General features: G+C 41.9%; 2 protein-coding genes across 2 annotated transcripts; one reads left to right on the forward strand and one right to left on the reverse strand.

Annotated features, from left to right (window-relative positions):
• Nucleotides 1–1,436: 1,436 nt before the first annotated feature.
• On the reverse strand, nucleotides 1,437–2,637 carry LOC139213039 (beta-crystallin A1-like). Its single transcript, XM_070843647.1, has 5 exons — nucleotides 2,599–2,637; nucleotides 2,307–2,425; nucleotides 1,999–2,140; nucleotides 1,758–1,900; nucleotides 1,437–1,584 (listed from the first exon to the last, which is right to left on the reverse strand). Exons 1-5 carry the CDS (start codon nucleotides 2,635–2,637, stop codon nucleotides 1,437–1,439), a joined length of 591 nt encoding a protein of 196 aa, XP_070699748.1.
• A 4,734-nt stretch (nucleotides 2,638–7,371) lies between these two features.
• Nucleotides 7,372–21,039, forward strand: unc119a2 (unc-119 lipid binding chaperone a2). The gene is made up of 5 exons (XM_070843115.1): nucleotides 7,372–7,630; nucleotides 18,916–19,029; nucleotides 19,821–19,920; nucleotides 20,038–20,210; nucleotides 20,872–21,039. The coding sequence occupies exons 1-5, from the start codon at nucleotides 7,372–7,374 to the stop codon at nucleotides 20,982–20,984; spliced, it is 759 nt and encodes a 252-aa protein (XP_070699216.1). The 3' UTR covers nucleotides 20,985–21,039.
• The last annotated feature ends 978 nt before the right edge of the window (nucleotides 21,040–22,017 follow it).

Genomic DNA, 22,017 nt, shown 5'->3' on the forward strand with positions numbered 1-22,017 from the left:
AGTTCATCATTGGTTTTATTACATGGAATCTTAATCTGTAAAGTAACTACAGCTGTTAGATAAAGTAAGCAGAATTTAAAGAAACAATATTTCCCTCTGAAGTATTAAATGGCAGCTTTTGAGTATAATTCATCAAATGAAAACTGCAAGATAGAAACATAATTCTTATACAAGGTGTTTCACAGTTCAATTTTCAGTGAATTTATGCGGCTGTGTCTGCTCAAGTGTTATGTAAAGAGCAAAATATATAGAGGCCCTTTCTGGCTCTTTTCCATCAGTTGGTAGGATTGTGAGGCAAACTGAGATTTGTGTGGATTTCCCATATTGTCCACAAACACGATTCGTTTAGTATATTTACCTTAAATTTAGTTTTAAGAGGATGAGTCTGACCATTGAGGTCCTGACTTTAAACTACAATGATTCATTTATTTTAAGGTGGTAATTTCAGTGTGATATAAAATGCAGTTTGTGTGGACCCCATAATGTCTGAATATTCCCTTTAATTTCGCTTTAACTACTTTTAAGGTTGGAATCATCTAATTCCACATTGTCTGTATTATAGTAGTAATTTCAGCAATGTGACCTTTAGTGAAATAATCAATCCCATGATGCCATGTTTGTTTTCTTTTGCACCATTCAGTCAAATGGAAATATCTTTGATATGTTGTAATCCGTTACATACACATTTCCCCAAAAAGCCCTCAAAACACTTGTGTTTTCAGAAACTTTGAGACCTCCACAAGCTCTGTGCAGGTCGGTGTGGTTTAGAGAGGTTAATTGTCATTCATACTTTGACTTGTTTCCACTGGGATTCACCAGATAAATTCATGTGTCTCAGGTTGATTCTTTTGAGCTGTGTGTTGCTCATCAGTGGTGTCAAAGTGTCACTAGAGAAAGACAAGACACAAACGTGATTGAGGTACATGTCACTCGTATTGTGAATCTCTCTGTTTCTTTGCTCATTCTCTTTATTCATCGTCTTGAACACTGGCAGTCATGGATATCACAGTAACAGCAAGACCGGTGATCATGTTGATGTAGAAGACAATGACGATGCTGATGATGATGATGCCATCAGTGGTGGAGATGAAAAAGAGCCAAAACTTTGAGGGGTTTTCACCGTTCTGCAGCCAACCTCGGCAGATGAGGTCTCTCTGTTACACTGATTCAGCCTTTTCTCTCAATTCTGTCATTCCTATTTTCTGTCTTTCTTACATCTTTCCTTTTTTGTGATGTTTCTTTAAAAAAAGTGCTGTGAACGACTGACACCAGTAAGCACCTGAACTCCAGCCCAGGATCCTGCTTAGGCTAGCCGGACCAGTGGAGCCGGGGTGATGGAGGTTTGGGGTGAGGAGGAAGAGAAGGAGGGATGGAAGCGCAGGAGGAGGGAGAGGAGGAGGAGGAGATAAGGAGGTATGAAGGAAGAGCTCCCCATCTTAGTGCTGGATCCTCCTGATGGACTGAATCTGGGGAGTCTGGGAGTGGGAGCCAAACTCACGGTAACACTTGTACTCTCCTCCGCGACAGTCACACTCCATGATGTACTGGTGACCACGGTAGCCAGGGTACTGGTAGCACACGAAGCTGCAGGAATAAACAAACATGTTATTTAAATGTGTGCACATAAACAATCACGTAAAGACAGTTTGAAATAGTGATGTAAGTAGCTGATGGTATTTCCAGCTACTGTGTGTTAGAAGCTGTTACTCAGGGCGAGCTGAAGGTGTGTACATCAAACACCATGACGATGGACTTACGCTCCGCACTGAATGTGCATGGATCCAACCTCGTTGTTCATCCAGCCCATGGCCTGCAGGGAGGGGTAGTCATCACACAGCTCGAACTGACGACCCATCATGTTCTCCATCTCGAAGATGGTCATGCGGGACTCCTTGTGGCTCTGAACAAAGGAGGAAAAAGGAGCTTTAGCATATCTTGAGCTGAAGCTCAGCCTGAAGAGAACTAATGGCTGTTTTCTGTGTTGTGTATTAAACTTACAGCACAGCAGATGGGCCTGAAGGAGATCATCCTCTCAATGCGGTAGGAGTTGCTGCCGCTGTAGGCCTCAAAGCGGGGGTAGTCTCCCTTCTCCAGGACAAACTGCTGGCCGCAGAAGCTGGAGTGCTCGTAGCCCACCCAGCTGCAAGCAGAAAGTGAAAATGATCAGTCAGAAAGTCAGAAAGCAGGGAAATATGAAACTAGGACACAATTTGAGCCCCTTAAAATCTGCAAAAAGTTGCTCCATTTAGGTTTTTAAATCAGCTCTAGCATCCCTAAGAGTGAGGACGAGCTGTGCGGATACGTACGCGCCACACTCGACCTTCAGGGAACGGATGTTCTCCATGCCACACTCCATGATGTTCTGGCAGCAGGCGGTGAACTCCATGCGCCTGCCCTGGAAGTACTCCTGATCGTACACAGTGATCTGTAAAACACCAAAGGGTGAATGAAGGTTTAGTTTAACACAACTGAGTATTTAAGTCAGCCCAAAGAGATACACAACTGTAACACTTCTGTACCAAATCATGCGTTGAAACTTATTGCTGCACCCTGTGCTGATGGTTAATGTAGTGTTATGCATGCACGCCATATGCTTACCTTCCAGGGGCCCATGGGCATTTGGTTAGTCTGAGCCATTTTGTTCTATTTTTCAGTAGTACCTGTGGGGAGATACACAGACAGTCAGGGCGGGGTCGGAAGATTAAGAAAAAACAAACAAACCTGTATAATAGTTTAACACCTTCTTATTCTCGTGTATCTAAATGGCCTATTCTTCATTCCCTCTGCTACTCTGTGTGGCATTTTAGCTTTCTCTAAGGCTTGTACCTCACTGTTTACTGTGTCGCACGGTTAAATCACAGGTTCTCACAGGAACCAACAGTATAAACCTATAACCTCAAGCCTCCTGTTTCCTTTTCTTGATCTGTTTGTGACTGCAGTAAAGGTAATAAACAAGCTACTCTGTCTTGACTCAAACCAATTAAGCCTCCCTGTTGTTAGTTGATATATTGCATTAGAGAGCTTTACTACATCATGTCCATAGATTGGGAAATTGTACTGTATTGTTAACTAGTTTGACCTACCCAAACTGGTGAGCTGTGTGTCGTAGTGTTCCACTGAATGGTCTGCAGAGACGGTGTGTATGGGGGTATATATACACCCATGGGTGCCAGGGGCCAGGGGGCAGGCACGCCTGGACTCATGTCAGCACTTTGCTTTGGACTCCATTGTTTTGTTGTGTGAACCACAGAGGGGTTAACACACGGACACACAGTGATTCATGCAAACACAAAGAGGGCACACGGCTATACCGCATTACATGCGCCTCTGTGGTAAATCTATATGTTGGACAAAAAAACAAGGCAGCTGTCCCGACCACTATGTAGATCTATTATTGAATAGACTAAAGTGAAACTGCAGTTCAGAAGTAAAACACGTTATGTTGCTATTTTGATTTATTTTGAAAATAGAGCTTCAAGAGCTGATTCCAGGTTTCAGTCTCAAGTAAGATTGTCAAAAACTTATTTAAGTCATCACTTAAGCTCTACAAAAATGACATTAGAAACTATTTATAGTCTTTTGTTGTCATATTGTGTTGCCACTTTTCAGACACCCTTGGAAAGTTTTTCCTGATATTTATTGCAAAAACTCCAAATGAAGGCATCTACACTATACTAATCATCATTGCTAAGGTAGTCAAAACCATTATCTTAATGAATTATATGTATTCAACCTATCACATGCTTGATAACTCATGGACTGAGGCTTGCTGAATGACATAATCATTTTATTTGTCAAGGCTCAGATCAGATGTTTGTCTCCACCCTCATTTGAAAATTGCATTTCAGTGTTAATCTAATTTCCTGAAACTTCAATACCAAGTTTTATGACGGCCGGCAAACTGGATCAAAGACATTACAGCCAGATTGAGATAAGAATATTATGGCCGTGTTATAAATCCAATCAAGCTGTTTAATTTGTTCTTTAAAAAATGCGTGGTAAGGAACAAGAGTGTTGGCAGTAGAGTCAAAGCTAAGTTCAAATGGCAGCAGTCCTTCATGGGAGAACAGAGAAATAATCTTTTACCTAAAACTAGACCTACTGACCTTCTCTGTGAACACTAGCAGAGATAAAAAAAAAACCCGGTGCTGTGTTTATCCTGTTCTCACTTTGTGTTTTAAATGTGAGTTGTGAATCAGAGTACCTGTTGCTATTTTTGGAAAACCTGTACAAATGAATCAATCAACAATTAAGGTTAGCAGGGGGCAATGGCACCAGTTGAAAGGCCTCGTTGGCAGGACCGACAGCGCTTTGGCATCGACCGGTGAGTTGTAATTGGCAGCTTCACTTACAGGACAAGCAGTGTGAGTAGAGTATTATTACGCAGGGAAGATAATGTGGTGATTGTATTAAAGAAGGTGGAATCAAAGACAAGCTGTTCATTGCTGTTTATTCCTTTAACTGATCTCTACTGTGTTTCCTCACCTCAAGCGAAGCACACAAGCATTTTTTAAAAATAGACTGCTGTCTTCAGTTTGTCTTGATGCTGTTTTAAAGCATTTCTTCACGGTTTATTTCATTTCTTGTGCAAATCAGAATTAAAAGGTGTGTTTTACTGTATTTCACAGTGCTCTTCATTAAACTAAGCAAGCACAGAGCGAACAAAACAGAGAGAGCAGCTGGTAGGTACCCTCCTCTCTCCTCTAGCTGCACTGAACAATAAACATTTAGGAATGGCTTACTGAGGTCAGCACATTGCCCAGACTCTCTGTCTGTATGTCCGTGTGTGTGTGTGTGTGCGTGTGTGTGTGTGTGTGTGTGTGTGCATGTAATTCCCTGATTGTGTCTGTAACAGACAAAGGGAGACACACATGTGGATATATTACAAGTAACATCACGATAAAAATGCTTCTGTGAGCACACCCCTGATCAAAGTGGATTTGTCTGCATCAGGTGAGACAGGCCAGACATATGATATGATATGTCTGTGTGTGTGTGTGTGTGTGTGTGTGTGGGTGTGTGTGTGTGTGGGTGTGTGTGTCTGTGTCCGTTTGTGTGTGCGTGTGTGTGTGAGTGTTTCTGCTGATGGTAGCAGCAGCAGCTCAGACGTGACAAAGGGACGAGCAAACTCAGCAGGCCGATGTGAAGAGCCCACAGTGACCATATAGCCGACTCTCAGCGTGCACATACAGATGTCACACACATTCACATAACAAAACCTCAGTTTCTTCTATACATGTTTAACAGACTGCCCTGCCGCACACACAGCACCATTCACAGCTGGCCTATTTAATTCTAATTACAAAGAAATCTCACAAATCTGTCTATATGTGTCTATAAAATTTCAAGATTTTGTGAACTTGAGAATTGAATGTTTAAATTCTGTAGTAGTTTTATTCCACCCTGTTGAACTTTATTGCCACTCCTGAGCCAGAGGCACCTGTAACGACTCTGGTCAGCATATGTTCTCAGCACAATTGGATAAAATCAAAGGTCAGGGGCACCCATCAAAATAGTCACAGTATAGTTGTAACACAATCTACCCAGAAAAGAACAAACCAAAGTCAATACTAGCAACTGGTTTTGCAGTAAATGCAGTCTGCCTCTAGGGTGCAACATTTCCACATAAACCCTGAGTTTCAGGATCCATTATCAAGATTAATTTAGGGAATCAGCACAGTCTTCTGGGGTCAGTCAGTGCAGAGTTGTGTGTGAAACATTAATGTAGCTCACTAAAGAGGCTCACTAAAATGGCTCCTCTACCCTGCTCATGGGCCTGAAGCCTCCATACACTCCAAATGTTTAGGCAGGCCTTTGTCTTTACTGGTCTTGTTTTTTTTGTAGCTGTTGTTAACTACTGCAGTTGGTTTGGCGCTGTTATCATCACACGCAGCGCCACTGCAGAGCTGTGATGGATAGTCGTGTGTGACTGAGATCTCCAGTGAGTCATGCAGAGACTTTACATGCATCAGCTGAGAGTGAAAGAGAGACCGAAATAGGATTAAAACCTCACAGAGTTGCTTTCATTCTGTTCTCACTTCAGCATCTCCAGCTGGGTTACACAGATCTGATGATGTCTGTTTGCAGGGCCGACGTACCAACATATGATGCTCACTTCAAAGGGGAAAAAGGGCTGAGCACGCCTGTTGATTGAGCTTTATACTGTGCAGACTTGGGTTTCAACGCTACAGTGTTTTCCTCTGAGTCAAAACGGGCAAAGACATTGGACAAATAACTATAATACCATGAGTACAACTGGTGTACAGTTGACATTGGATAATTGGTTAAAGTGGATTTTAAATCTAACACGCTGCTCCACAGAGAGGCATGTTGGTTTCACACTGTCAAGTGTCCTCTAATTTATTACACTTAATGGATGCAGGACTTGTGTTTTCTGAAGTTTCATCTGTGTTACTGTTGCTCTTGTTCTTTTCATTGTGGTGCATGGGCTGTGGCGCTATGACATCGTCTAAGGCAACGCCCACTTTTGGATCCATTATCCAATAGATTTGAAATCCTGTTCATCCAATTATCCAATGAGAATTGCACACCTGCTCTATGGCGGATACAAGCTTAGAAATGTTTGTCCATTTTGGCTCTGGTGTGAAGCGTTGAGATGTTTGGAGGTTTGCGCCATTGAAGTCAGTTACTTTGCTCTAGTCCCTCCTTTCCCTTTTGTTAGTTTGCTGTCATCAAACTGACGCCTGATTCAGCTGCACAGTGTTAAAGTCACTGTGACATCACTTACCACAAACAAGTCTGTTTTGGTTTATACACAGGCCTAATAGTGATATTTTTAGAGTCCCACACAGTGTGTGGAGGCCTTCGACAGAAAAAACACTCTGTAAATTAATTGGCGGTTTTGTCTTCTTGATTGTTGCGCTCATTTGTCGTTTGTAGCGCAGATTGCGCGCCAGCCGCTCTCTGCCGCTCTGTCTGCGCCGCTGAGGGCCGATACGCTCCCCCCTCCTCCTCCTCCTCCTCCTCCTCTATGACAGCAACAGCCATCTGCCGCCTCTTTTCAATTTCAAGCCCAACTGATTATTTCCCACAGATTTCTAGCTTTACTTGACACAACCGAAATAGCGTCTCTGAGAACAGCTGCGCAGAAAAGCAGCAGCAGACAGACAGACAGACAGCAGCACGCTCTCCGCACGTAGCGCGCAGCCAACGAGAGCCGGGGCTGTTTGCATGCGACCCGTCTGCAGAGACAGACTGCAGGCTCATAAAGACGAAGCGGATTTGAATTAAGCTCCGGATAACAGACAGCAACTGTGCATCCTTCTCTGAGGGAGGGAGGGGGGGGAGAGGGAGGCAACTGTTTTGTATCTTGGACGCCCTGGGTTAGGAGAGGGGGAGGAGGAGCGGAGAATGAGCTATTCTTGTACCAGCAGAGGCAACAGCCAGGACCCGTCAAGCGCTAAGAAGCCTGCCGGTAATAATCCAGGCAGAGACACCGGAGGCGCAGACAGCAGCAGGAACGGCAGCCCGAAGCAAACGGCGGCGATGAAAGTGAAGAAAGGCTGCAACTCGACCGACGTGGGAGTCCCGGTGACCACGGAGGAGGACCTGCTGTCCAGCTCCGTGATCACTCCGGAGGATGTTCTGGGCTTGCAGAAGATCACAGAGAGTAAGTTCACTTCTGCGGTGTCGGTTGTTGAGTTACCAAGAAGGACAAAGGTGCTGAAGGTGTCACGGCTCCTCCGTGAGTCAGGCATCACGTCATTACCGTGTCCCCTTATTTATGGAATGTATATATAGGCCTTATTCAAACACATGCTGTGCGTCGCCTCTCCGGTAAACGGTGCCCACCTGTCCGCACATGTGCACTGAACCTTCCCCGTTGGCTCCTGTGACCCGTGGAGGTGAGGTGTCAGTGTGGAGGTTAAGTTTGTCACGCAATGCGAAGATGGATGTGTAACGTTTGCATAGTGTGCAGCCTGATTAAGTGCAAAGACAGTTAATAGGTGAACATGTATGACTTAAATTGTACTCCTCTAAAATCGCATCACCTCTGGAGCAGCATGTCTTCATCTCAGGGTGATTTTATTCGACATGGAGAGTTGCAGAGTGAGGTGAGAGGTCATCCTTCAAAACAGCTTCTGTTTGCATTTAGATTGTCACCTTCCTTTTTTATTCCTCTCCAGAGAATGAACACATCCACGTGTGTGGCAGTCACTGCTCTGGTTGTAGTTTTGTTTTACAGATATATTAATCATAGATATCCGAATGATCTCTGACTCAATTATACTGTTGGTAAATTGTTCAAGCTGGTGTTTGTGGGTTGATTCTGCAGTTTGAGCAACAGGAGAGTATCAGTGCTGGAAGAAATATTCAGAGCTTTTTACTGAAGTAAAAACAAAAGTCTTGCATTCAGTAATATTATCAGCGAAACATACTTAAAGTAGCAAAAGTTTGTTGTGCAGACAAACAGGCTCTGTGTTTGTTATATTGTTATATGATATATAGTGTTGCATTATTGTTAGGGGTTCAATAATGAACTGCAGTAAAGTGTAAGTAGCTTTTTGTTGTAGTTATAGTGGAGCTGGAGCTGATTTTAACGTCAATACATAGTATTGTTGGTAGTTTAATCTGTAAAAATGTGTCATGTTACAGTAGCTGATTTCTCTCATTGAGGAAAATAACAACATGTGGAAGCACTCAAGTCAAGCACAAGTACCTTTTAAATTGTGTTTCACTTCAGTACTTGAGTAAATGTAACTTCACATTCCACCACAGAGTTGTTTTGTACTTTAAGACAGAGAAAAGATTTGCAGATTTGAGCTCCAACATTCAAAATGTTGTCTCTTTGTTTGCTTTGTGTTCGTAAGACAACATAGTAATTCCCAAATCTTTAGTCAACTCCTCGGTCCAACAAACTCATATTTCGACATGTTTTACACGCTCTTTAAACACAAGCAGAGCTGCCTGCCGTTTTGATTACCATACTGTCAAGGAAAGCATGCTCATATTCCTTTGCTTATTCATAATGTTACAACGAAAAGAGTAATACTTGATGCATTTGCTTTTTAATTATGTTATGTTAATTATGTTACCCCTAAATCTCTAAAACAAGCTTCTTATAAAGAAAGAGAGGGAGAAATGGCAGCCAGGAGGCTCTTATGTGCACAAGAACACCTACATCTATCACCATCTCAGGTTTTAAACCAGTGGTTAGCTAACAGGTGGCCAGCAGGGCATTTGACTATTTAAAGGCCACTGTAATACCTTACTTACACAACACGGTTACATTGGACGTTATGTTGCACTGTGAGAGTGATAACTTGGAAACAATGTGTCTCTCATTTTTTTGTGTTTGGGCACAAATTCACATTTTTCTTTATTTCTATATTTATTTCTCCATGTGCTGACGGTCGTGCTCCTCCCTTGAGCGGCCTTACTGAACACACTTGTCTTTTTACTCTCTTGAAATTATACCCTCACTCGGATCTTCTCATTCTTTTCTTTGTTTTTTTCTTTAAATTACGTTTCATGTAGCTGAAGATAATGCAGGAAGTTTGTGTAGTGATGAGGAGGGAGGTCGTGCCTGTCCAGTGCAACATAATCACAGCTTACTGCGAAGAGGAAGAGCTCTGGGAACATCCTTTGGCTCAGCTTGTCCTTCCTCTTCCTCTGACGGTCACTGGTAGTTTCTTTAATTGTCCTTGCTGTATTTTGACTCGCTAGTACACACATGAGTGGCTATCTTTGTGTTTTCACTGTGTTGTGGGTGGTGCCCCTGAGTGTGTGTGTGTGGGGATCGTTGACCAGCTGCACAGGGACACGTACGCAAACGTCGTAATGATTCTTTCTCCCACGCTGGACCCTATTATGGTCTTGGAAACTCTCACTTTCCTACCTCGCAGCGTCATCACTGGAGGCAAGAGGAGGCATGCGTGAATCACCACAGCAACGTGGATACACGCTCAAATCACTACGGCAACGTGAAGCATCTCCCCGTGGTTACAGCCGGCAGAGTGTGCATCTCTGTTCTCCCACACACTTCCTCCTCTACTTTACTTCCCCTCTCTCCTGTCCTCTGCTCCACGGTTTAACAGCGTAGTTGTGCTGTCACTTAAGGGATTACTTAGACAGAAATGGACATATGTGCGCTCACACTTGCTTGACACTTTTTCTGGTGGTTAAACAAAGCGAGGAACATTCTGAGATCTCTCCTGAGGCGACATTGAAGCCCTCTGTTGATTTGTGACTCGTCTGTCTGTTTTTTCCTGCTGCTGCTGCTGCACAATCTCAAGAGGCTGAAACTGATTCCCTCTCTAAGTGCTCTGATACACAACTGACAATACTCGGCACTGCTCAGCCAGACTTGACAACATTCCTGAGTCAAAAGGTCTCTTTTTGTTACTCGGCGGTTGTTGTTTGATCCTGTTTGACACACGGGCATCTCACAGGAGTGGACACTTCACTTTGTCGCAGATGAATTCTAAATGAAAAGGGGCTTTCAGATAGCTTGAAGTTGCCACCAATCATCTTGTGCTCCATCCATCTGGTCATCAAAACAAGCTGCTGAGTGTTGATTAAGATTTGCTTACACAGAACAGGCTTTGTGCTCAGTTGACGGATCTGATCCAAACTTATGCTCTTAACTGAATCTTAATCTGTCGAGTCAGTGTGGAACTAATCATGACCCTCGGAGCAGCAGGAAAGGCTTCCCTGCAGACACTTTGCTTTTAATCATGTTTTTCTTAAATTTAAACAATTATCAAAATGGTGCCATGTAATTTTCTATTGATGGACTCTTTGATTTATCAGTTTATTATTTCAAGACGGATCTGTACTGGCCGAGATGTTTTACATTTTAAATAAACTTGTCAGTCTCGCTCTCTGGTTGACAAACTATGCAATGGAGTCACTGTTTCTAAATTGCCTCAGACTTATCAGATATACATCATATGCATGCAGGTGTACAGTGCAGACATATGGCGCCTTCAAACTTTTACCTTGTTATGTGCTGTTCATGTCTTCAGAAATGTTGTAAGCCACGGAAGTTAATTATTCAGTGGTTGTGCAGAAAGTATATTGCATTTTTATTTATATATAGTTTTTCTTTGTAATTTTATGTTGAGTAAAATGTTGATATTCCTTACAGCTTCACACTTCCTGCATTAATGTTACATTATCCGCTTGCTAGCTAGCTAAAGTATTAGCTTTGGTGGCTTTTGGCTTCCACGTTGCCTAGCAACGGTGTTGTCATGATGTACGCATCCTGAACGCTAACCATATCATGTACATGACCGCCCATGTGATAACCACAAACTCACGAGCTGGATTTGAAGGCAGCAGTAATAGCGTGACACTTAATATCACTCCAATGGTGACTTTCTAAAGCTCCCTTTAGTTTTAGTTAATTTAACTAACTGTGCTGTTGCCTCCATAAGTGATTTAATATCACTTTGTCTTTGCAGGGACTGAAATAGAGCACAAGAATTTAGCTCATGACCAGAACTCTGCTCAGTTTTGAGCTAAATTCAGTCTGTCTGAGAGGTCACAGACGCAGTTTTGCAGCTTTCAATGACATTGCCTGAGTATCTTCAAAAGGACTCACAGTGGTGAGACTTATTTTTGTGTCAGCTGAGTGTCGGAAGCACTTCATGCGAACACGAATGTGTGAACCGGCCTGTGACCTTTGTGGTCTTCTGTGTGAAAGCAAAATAACTGACTGATGATCTGTGAGAATTAACTGTTTTTACAACCCACAAGGTCTGTGAAGCACCCAGAGCTCAAAAACCACACTTAGGCCTGCAGTCCTGTCAGCTTGTGCTCCCTCAGCAGTGTGTTGGTGCAGTTAAAGCCTCCGTAATGTTAAGTTAAATGGGGTAGCAGGTCATGAAACCAGTCCAACATGTTTGTCAGAATCATCATAAGATGATATTCACAGGTCATAGTGTGCATTTTGCCTTAATGCGTTTATTCACGACATTTTTTAACTTTTCTTGACAGTGAACGGAGGAAAACTACAATTTGTGTGTAATTAAGTCTGATGTCTAACTGCTACAAGCTGCATCCATATCTGGAGCTCTACAGTGAACCTCCACCAAACCTCATCCCAGGTTCGCTTCCTCCCCTCATCTTCCCTAGCTGGTCTTCTTTTCACTCACTTATTAATTTATCATTTATTAACTTATTAACATTTAAACACCATTCCCATTTTTTCTACATGCACACTAATACTCCACTATTATTCTGATTGTGGCATTAATTAGAGCCATGTAAACAGCATATATTCTGTTTAGATATTCTGAATTAGGCATGAAGCATGAATTAGCATGAATATATGTAACAAAAACAGAATCTTTTGTGCGTGTTAACGTAGTCACTGTTGCCATGACGCTGTGGTCATGGCAGAAGGTGGTAAGGCAGCGACAAACGCGTGACTCCTCGACACCTTTATGCTATCAGACTTCATCACAGTTCAGTGTGCTTAGGAGAGGAAATAGTTACACATCAAGCCTATTTTGTGTTTAGCAAAACTCGCTCAAAACACAATTGAAAAAACAAGTTTCCTATAAACTGGATGTCTGAAATTTTCACAAAAATCCAATTATCAAGTTTCAAGTATGTGTAACATGCTAACATGCTGAGATTTTGCAGGTAAAATTTTGCCATATTCACCATCTTATTTTAGCATATTAGCATGTCTTTAGTTTCACAGGTATTTGTTCAGAAATCAAATTAACTAGACAAATGTAATATTCTATCTGTGGATGTCAGCTGACCAACAAAAAGCTGGTCAAAAATCACCAGACTGCTTAGTTTGTGGTGTCAGTAGGACTTAAGGGGTGCTGCGACACTGCAAAGTGGCAGCGATCGATATACCGACGTCGCCCGCAATAGATTCATGCTACTTATGTGGCTAATTTTCTGCATCATGAACATGTTGATCCACAAAAATATTAAAGTAGATGAACAATTTCCTGCATTTTTCAGAATACTGAGGAAATCTGCGGTGCTCCTGCCTTCCTCTGGTTCAATGCAAACTAATTAAAAATGTGTTGATTGACACATTTTAGAGCATCGTCCTCCTTGAATTTGGCATATTTCATGTTGAAACCGCATGTGTGGCAGCCACATTGTAAGAAGAGTCATTTAAAGAATTGGCTAAGCTACCTCGATTTGATCCCCATCTCCCTTCTCCTCGCTGCTGTAACCCTGCCCCCTCCCTCCAGTGATTAGCTGGATTCGTCTTCATACAAGAAACTAAACCGGATTAGTCCATGTGAGCTGTGTTGGGTTTAAGTGCCTTCCTCCTCCCACCTAACCCCCCTCCGACCAAAACAGACCAGTATGGGGTTCTGCTTGTCTTTTTTATTCATAATTGTGTTTTATATATTCTGCAGAGTTTAGCCACTTTGCTTAAGGCAAAAGCCAATATCAACATTTGAAAGAAAAGTTACTGACAATATTATATGAGATGATATTAACACAACACAATGCAATAACATAACATTGTTGGCAAGGTTGTCTTGGTTATTTAAGGGTTTTGTAAAATATGCTATAAATATTGTGCAAATCAGATTTTTTATGAATAAAAACTAAAATTATATATTGAATAGCAGTACAGGTACACTGGATCTCTGTCTGTCTGAGTGTATTTATAGCAGTGTCCTGATTGTAGCGTTGCAATGAGAATTACATGTTAGTGCGCGTGAGAGTTTGAGGACCCTCATCTAGACGCAATGAGTGGAAATCAGCCGTCTGTTTGTCCACATGGGATACTCTTGAATCTGACCTGTTAAAGGCGAGAGGGCAGGAGACAAACTTTGTGGTTTTATCAGCGACAGAACAGAGGGCTTCATGTCAGAGAGGTGGAAATTAACCTTCAGCTGAAACAAACCTGAGAGTGCTGGCTGTTAATCGTCGATATTACTGATATACAAACACACAATGAGCTTCATGCACGAACATTTGCGTATTTTTCTCTTAAATCTTTACTTTTTCCTGTGACACTTTGTATGAGTGTTTGCCAAATGTTAGACTGCCCGTTTGACTCATTTGTAGGCAATTTTCATTCACATCAATTGTATTTCTGTTCAAATGCATGTTAGTATGTATGTCTGGAAGTGATTATTCAGTACAAAACTAAAAAAAAAAAAAAAAAAAAAATCAATAAAAAATACATTGAGTAGAAATAAAAACGAGCCCTAATCATTTCAGACTGACTGATTTACTTCAACATTGTCTAAAAGTATAAATAAATCATCACTCACATTAAAATCAAAGCATTAGTTTTGCACATAGTCAAGTTCAATTAAGTGTGGAAGCTAAAACTGGTTAAACATGTATCATATTATTAGGAAGGTGTAAACTAGAAAGTGGAAATTTCCAGTAAGGACGGACTGATCACTCCGCAGCTCAAGTGGGACAGACTGAACTAGATCCCATTATCAGTGTCAGCTGTAATTTTCGCCAGCGTGCATGTTGTGCTTATAAGCCTTTAATATGGTTTCATGTGGCAGTGATCTTAAACCGTCACACTGAAAGGTTCCTAAGATCTGTCCTGTCCCAGCGTTATCTGGGTGAACTGCTAAAACGGGCCCAGTACTGTTTATTTTGGCTGAATCTAGGCCGTATGGTACAGTCTATGTTGAACTGTGGACCTGACCTAGTCTGGTTGTTAGCTGGTGATTTCTGCCACATCTGCAGTGGGTGAACAGGAAGGATGTCAGCTGAGAGATGACAGGAAAAAAAAGACACATTTCTGATATGTGGTCTACAGCGCGTCTCCTTCTCTCCCTGCGCTGCTCTTTGAGTTCACTTTTGTTAAAGTTGTAATCCTCAAGATTTCAGTCCTGGTTGATTTGGCAGTATCCGTGGTTACTGGGGATAACAGAAAATATCATACCCTTTAGGTGTTGTCCTAATTACAGTGGCCGGGGGTTCCAGTCCAGCATGTAGCCCTTTGCTGCATGTCGTCACCCCTCTCTACCCTGCTTTCCTCTACACCGTCCTACCTAATTAAGCATGAAAATGCCCAAAAATAAGAGTTACAACTGAGGAGAAGCAGGTGAGCCTGTTTGCAGTGCAGTCAAATATACACACAATGTTTTACTGAAGAGATCAGACAGTCGGACAATAATCTGTCCATCATGCGTGAGCAACCACAATCTGATTTCATGAAGGGTTCATAAAACCACCCTGCAGTTCACCAGTTTTCTCTACTTGCATTAACAGTAACTTAAATCACCCTCGACACAAAATTGGAAGTGAATGGAAAACAGTGAAACAGTGACACTGAATGTTTGCGTTGCCTCCTCCTTGTGTATCCTGTACGCAGACAGGTTGAATCCTGGGCAGGAATGACGGACTCCATCACTAACAATGAAAACTACTTTTATATGCAAAACAATGAAGATGTTACTCAACACTCAGAAATCACCAGTTGGTCAATAAGAAATCTAAAAAGTCACGAAGAGCCACGTCATTGTGTTGTGTTCAGTACATTTGTGTTCACAGAGAGAAGAGCACCACAATCCATTTTGACTTGAACAAATAGGAGGTAAGGGTATGAAATATTGCATCCGGATGTCCATATGTTTGTCCAGTCGTGAGGACACAAGGTCAGAGGTCATTAGAGGATTCTGTTAAAACCTGCTGATGCTGAAGTTTGCAAAAGTGTTTTGGAGACGAACCTCCTGTTTCCAGTTTCCTGGATCAGTCAACACTCACAGCTCAGCTCTGACTCTTCATCTTAGTGTGCTGCATAAGTCAGCTTTGACTGCAGTGACCAGACACTTCACTGCACACTCTAAATACTTTTGGTTGAATCGGCTCCATACACACACACACACGCACGCACACACACACACAGAGCTGAGGTAAACTTGCTGCTAGAAGCTAATGAACCCACAAACAGACGCTAGTTTATCACTGTCAGCTCTCCTTCTGGGCTGTGATAGTAAATACTTCAAGACAGAACAAGCTGTGTGTGTGTGTGTGTGTGTGTGTGTGTGTGTGTGCGTGCGTGCGTGCGTGCGCGCGCATGTCTTTGTATAGTTATGAGAACAAATTTTGGTTTTACACCATTGCTGCGGTGAGGATATTGTGCCTGGTCCTCACAACTTCAAAGGGTTTAGGTTAGAATTAGGTTAAGGTTAGTGTTTGGGTAAGGCATTTAGTTATGATTAAGGTTAGAGTGCTAGGGACGTGTGTGTGTGTGTGCGTGCGTGCGTGCGTGTGCACTCTATGTATGACTTGAGGTAACAGACAGCATGTAATTTATTACAAACACCTCAGGTTTTGTGAGAACTGACCGCAGACACAGTGACACACAGACACACACACACACACACACAATCTCATTTAAACTCATTGTCCTTGTGGGACTTCATTAGGAGGCTCAGCGATAACTATTAGCAGTTAGCAAAAGCATGAGGACAACAGCAGCTGTGGTACCGTATATTATCCACATGTTCAGACGCACACACTCACACATACTAATGCAGAACTGTTGTTAACGTTCTGACTCCTGGCAGGGTGTTGCTTTGTCTGTTTGTTTTGTGTGTGTGTGTGTGTGTGTGTGTGTGTGTGTATAGAGGCTGTGTGAATCTTGAGGTGTAGTACAGCAGTAAATGGAGCGCAGTTTGCAGAGCTGATGTGTTTAGAAGAGCCGACCTCAGCAGTCAGACTGACAGAGGAGCAAAGGCATCGCTGCGTCACATCGAATCAGATCGGCTCTGTCAGGAACACTCGACTCGCACAGTGAATGGAGTTGACAACATGCTGTGACTTCGGGGTATGGTTCTACTTCAGGGATGCTTGAATCCGGCATGAATACATAAACATGAGAAGTAACATGCAGGGAGCATTGTAAATAATCCTCCAGGGGCATTTATGTAGAAATACACCACGAGGCAAAACAACAGCAGAGCTGAAGCAGGTGGAGTCTGAGGTCTCAGTCAGACTTCGGCTTTGTAATGCTGTGACTCAAAACACATATTATCTCATTTAGGAGAACTGGTGAACTAAACTGCCACTAAAAGAGCACATTATCTTTACTAATTTCCAATAATTTTCCTGGTCATTTAGACATAAATGTTTTACAGTTTGTATTGTTTGGATGTCTAAAAATCATCCTTCCTTCTGATCATTACTTTTTATTCACATTGGAATGCCCCCTTGTCAATTATCTTATTTTGTTTAATTTTGTTTCAGAAAGTTATTAAATAATCCTTTATCCCCTTTCAGAGACTCAAGTAGCCGCAGGCTTGGGTAAGAACAGCTGTTTTGGCAACTGCGCTTCTTCTTTAACATGCTTTCCACTGAAAGACTGCTCATTTCCATATTCTTTCTATAAAACTAATCCATTGGTGCGCGCGGTTTATAAATCTGATAAAAAGAATAGTTTATGCATATTTTCATACCTTCCAGGAGTGTTGCATCAGCGGCTAATTACAAGTCAGACCTTTCCATTCAGGTTGTCATTACTGACCTTATTCTGCCAAACTAAAAGACATCATAACAATATGAACTGTCACGCTGGACCCTCAGGTAAAAAACATATAGTGAAAATAAAATATCTGCTCTTTTATTTGTCATTTTGAAGAAATATATACAAAAAGTAGATACTGACGTCATTTATTTAACATTGGCAAAAAAAAAAGTTCGCATTTACATAGACATAAAACACAACATGCATGAAGTTCACAGTTGGGAGCCGATGGTAACATCTGGAAGTGTCATGTTGTCATGTTTTTTTAGTGGGAAGCTGCTGCTGTCGATGTGTCAGGAAGAACAGCTGGTGGGTTGATTGGCCAGTCAGAGCTGCCATCGTTAGCGATTAAATGATCCCTCTGATAGATGTCCATGTCTCCTCCGTTTTATTGTCGTCTCTGAGCAGACAGATGTGGCGGGCTTACTGTCAGCCGTAAAGGTGTGTGATTACATGCCATGCCCACTTATTATACATGTCATGTCTGTTTATTAGCTCGGTGTCTTCAATAAATGGACGTGGCATCTAATCACACACACTCACTGATCTTTTCAACTCATAGTGTTTCCCTCGTGGCTGCTCAGACCGGCAATGATCCACTCCCAAATCTCTATAACAGCCCAGATTTATTTGTAAGTTCTTCCACCAACGTCGCCTGAGCTCCGTAGCTGCCGGTGCGAGGTGAGAAAGAGCAGGCCTCGGTGGAGAGATGATGGAGAGATGTTGCAGTTACACCTGCCGGCCAGGGTATCATCAGATCAGGCAGGAAGCAGCAAGTGTCTGCTCTGCTGGGGAACGCTAATAAGCAGTGACACTGCCTGGTGAGGGCAGGAAGGATTAGAGGAATAAAAATAACCCTCTTCTCTTTCTCACCGTGTGCCTGTGTCATTGTATTTGTGGGGAAATGGCTCCTCTGACGCAGTTTTTCATAAAGATTCATGACAAAAATCCACTTAAAATAGTAAAAAGAAAAACCGGCTTTTTGATTATATCAGCCAGCTGTGCTAAATTTGAAAATTGAAAATTTGAGGCTGCAGTAAACAGGACTGAATTGATATTATTTGAATAAATGGTTCATTGCTGCAGAGCTGTTTTAGTTCTGGGGTATGTGAATGTTTGAGTGCATATTTTCAGTGGTAACACCGATCACCAGTATCACCACTTTTAGAGGATTTATTTTCTTATTGTTGTCGTCCACTCTCAGTATTCATGGAGGGGATTAAATATAAAGCAGCTATTGAGATTACAGCTTCCTGACTGCGGTGCAACTGTTAAGATAATTAAGTTTCTTTGTTTGCAGCAAGTTACTTTTGCTTTTCTCAGTGTTAAAACAACATTCTAACCATTCTTATTATTTTCAGTGGCAATTTCAGTGATCTTATATGTTTGCAAAATACATAGCACTACATGGATGGAGTACTGTGTGTGTCTGATCTGTAACCCTCCACTTTCATTCCTTCTCTCAGATTATCTGTGCACCCCGGAAGAGAACATTTACAACATTGACTTCACCAGATTCAAGATCAGAGACATGGAGACCGGCACAGTGCTGTTTGAAATCACCAAACCTCCATCCACAGGTGAGTCACTGGATTTGTTTCATTTAATCTTTATTTACTATTAAAATACTTACAGTAAACGCATTATAAAGCAGTTTCATACATGTCGGCTGCACATATCTGTTATGTGAATCCATTAACCTGCAGAAACATCCCTGTAAAACACACAGACAATTATTCCTCTTGAGATTTTTTTTTTTTTCATGAAGTAATTTATTGCAAAGTCTATAAAACAAAGGAAAAAAGATGAGTTCTCATTGTGGCTTTCAAAGGAACGTCTAAAAACTGCTTCACAGTTCACAGTCACTCTAATAGGCAGCTAAACAACACTCAGTAATGCTTTACTTTAATTCCCTTATTTAGCATTTCAAACATAAATATTTATAAATTTGCTGGGAAATCATCGATACTATACTCTCCAAGACATTTTTAAGTTTTTAAGTTTTCTTCATTCTAAAAGTAAACCAGTGATCTGTACATCTGTGGAGAGCAAATGACTAATTTGACGTACTTAACAGGGCTTAAGAATGAGACCTATAATTACACGATCTGCTATCCCACTTACTTTTGTTAGGAAAACAAATTGGTGATCATTTGGTACCAAACAAATGCACATTTTTCCTACTTGGTAGTAGATATGACCTGGAGTATAAACCTGTTACATATTCTGTTTTTCTGAGTTGTAGGATTTTGTATTTGTTATAACATGTTTGTCTTTATTCAACCACAGACAAGACCAGGGAAGATATCCATGTCTAAAAATAGTTTATTTCATTTTATTCTGTTCCAATGCAAACTGATCACCACCTCAGACAAAGCAGGGGAGAAGAGGGATATTGACCCAAACGCCGGCCGATTTGTCCGCTACCAGTTCACCCCCGCTTTTCTCCGACTGCGGCAAGTTGGAGCCACGTAAGTGAGAATGTGTCTGAGTGGACGCAGTTAACAACAGATGGATGCCCATGTCCTCTTTCGCTCTCTTTGTTTTGCTGTGTTCTCTGTCTCACTCACTTTTTCCTGTCTGTCCAGCGTGGAGTTCACGGTTGGAGACATGCCGATAGAAAACTTCAGGATGATCGAGAGACATTATTTCAGAGAGAAGCTGCTCAAGAGTTTTGACTTTGAGTTTGGCTTTTGCATGCCCAGCAGCAAGAACACCTGTGAGCACATCTACGAATTCCCACCTCTGTCTGAGGACAGCAGTAAGTCCACACACACACACACACACACACACAGTTGAAAACAATGTGAAGGTCCTGTGGCTCAGGCTGCATGCATAATACTGTCAATGTCTGCTGTCGTAGTTACATTTGCCTTTTCAGTCCTGTTTCCTATTTCTCTTTATGATAATGCCAGCCTGTACAATTTTTTTTTAACAGATTATATCACAGTTTATAGTTTTGTACCAGTATGAATTACATATGGTAGGGCTGCAAAGACCAATGATTTCCATTCTTAATTAAACAGATCACAGTTCACCCTTAGGGGAACATGAATATGCACAGCAATTTTCATAGCAAACTATCAAATAGTTGTTGAGACTTTTCTCTCTAAACTACAAATGTCAACCCTGTGGTGGCGCTAGAGGAAAAGACAGGGGAACAATGTCATTACAGAGACAATCTGATTGAGGGCTGGCGAGATGTTTCAGTCTGGATCACAGACTGACATTAGCATCCCTGAAGCCACACTGCTAGCATAGCTAAAAAAGATTTTAAAACCATATCTATTGATTCTTTCTTGTCCCTGTAATCATCTTGGGTTCCCTCAGATTCATCTCAGGGCCCCTTGAAAGAGGTCCAGACATCCTTATGTTGGGATTCAGCGCTCTAACCACAGTGATGTGTTTGTCTCTGCCCACAGTCAGAGAGATGATCCTGCACCCGTATGAGACGCAGTCCGACAGCTTCTACTTTGTGGACAATAAGCTGGTGATGCACAACAAGGCGGACTACTCGTACAACGGTGGGACGTAGAGACGCCACACAGACGCGAGAGACAGGTGGATGTACGGACTGACCTGAGGGACGATCAGAGTACGCTGGTGGGGTTCACATCCTGTCAATCCAGTAGTCTTTCTCTCTCTCTCTCTCTCTCTCTCTCGTTCCTTCTTCCTCTATCTCTTTCTCCTGCTGAGAGAACACCACCCAGAAAACGCCCATACAGATGTCTGTGTGTGTGTGTGTGTGTGTGTGTGTGTGTGTGTGTGTGTGTGTGTAAGCATATATAAGTTAATGAAAGCCTAAAAAAGCCACATCCAGCACACACAAACACACACATGGACACGCTGTTCGCAGCTTCATGTGGTCGCTGCTGTAACAATGTGTGTTTGTAATATGACAAACCAGCATGTGAGCGACTTTTTAGGAAATATCAAATGGTTTTCGCTCTCTAGCCACATCACAAAGTGAAAAAAGAAACAACTGTGTATCTTCAAATATTGATTGAGAAATTATTTTTTTTCATTCCTGTACATGTTAGGGTTTAGGAACAAATCTTGCATCTAAGAACGTGTGTTTTTAGGACATAAATAACAGTTTTGGGAAAGTTTTCACAGATTCCTTGAGTGTGTGTGTGTGTGTGTGTGTATGATTGTCTGTCTGTGTCTGCGTGGCTGTGAGTGTGTCAGTTTGAAGCATGATTACTGGTCTGGTAAAAAAAAATATATTGAATTATATGTCAATAATGTGGTCATCTGGTTTGCAAAGGTCAAATAGATTTCCAGAACCTGTTAGCACATTTTCTACACAGTAGTTAGTCGTTTTGCATTTATCAGACCGGTTTCCTGTTTCCTTATCCCTTTGCTCCTTATTTATTTCTCGAGTCGTGTGACCTGTATTAACCATAGGGCGTATGTGTTATTGACTTTCCTCAAAGCACAACATCTCTACGGAGCCGACAATTACGAAACTTGTAATAGTGAGCTGATCTGATATGATCATAAACGTACTTTGTCATCTGTGTACCGACTGTACTTTTCCAGCCTCACATTGCTTTGTTAAGGTGATA

Source organism: Pempheris klunzingeri, chromosome 14 (genome assembly GCF_042242105.1).
Source record: "Pempheris klunzingeri isolate RE-2024b chromosome 14, fPemKlu1.hap1, whole genome shotgun sequence".
In the NCBI taxonomy this organism is placed as follows: Eukaryota; Metazoa; Chordata; class Actinopteri; order Acropomatiformes; family Pempheridae; genus Pempheris; species Pempheris klunzingeri.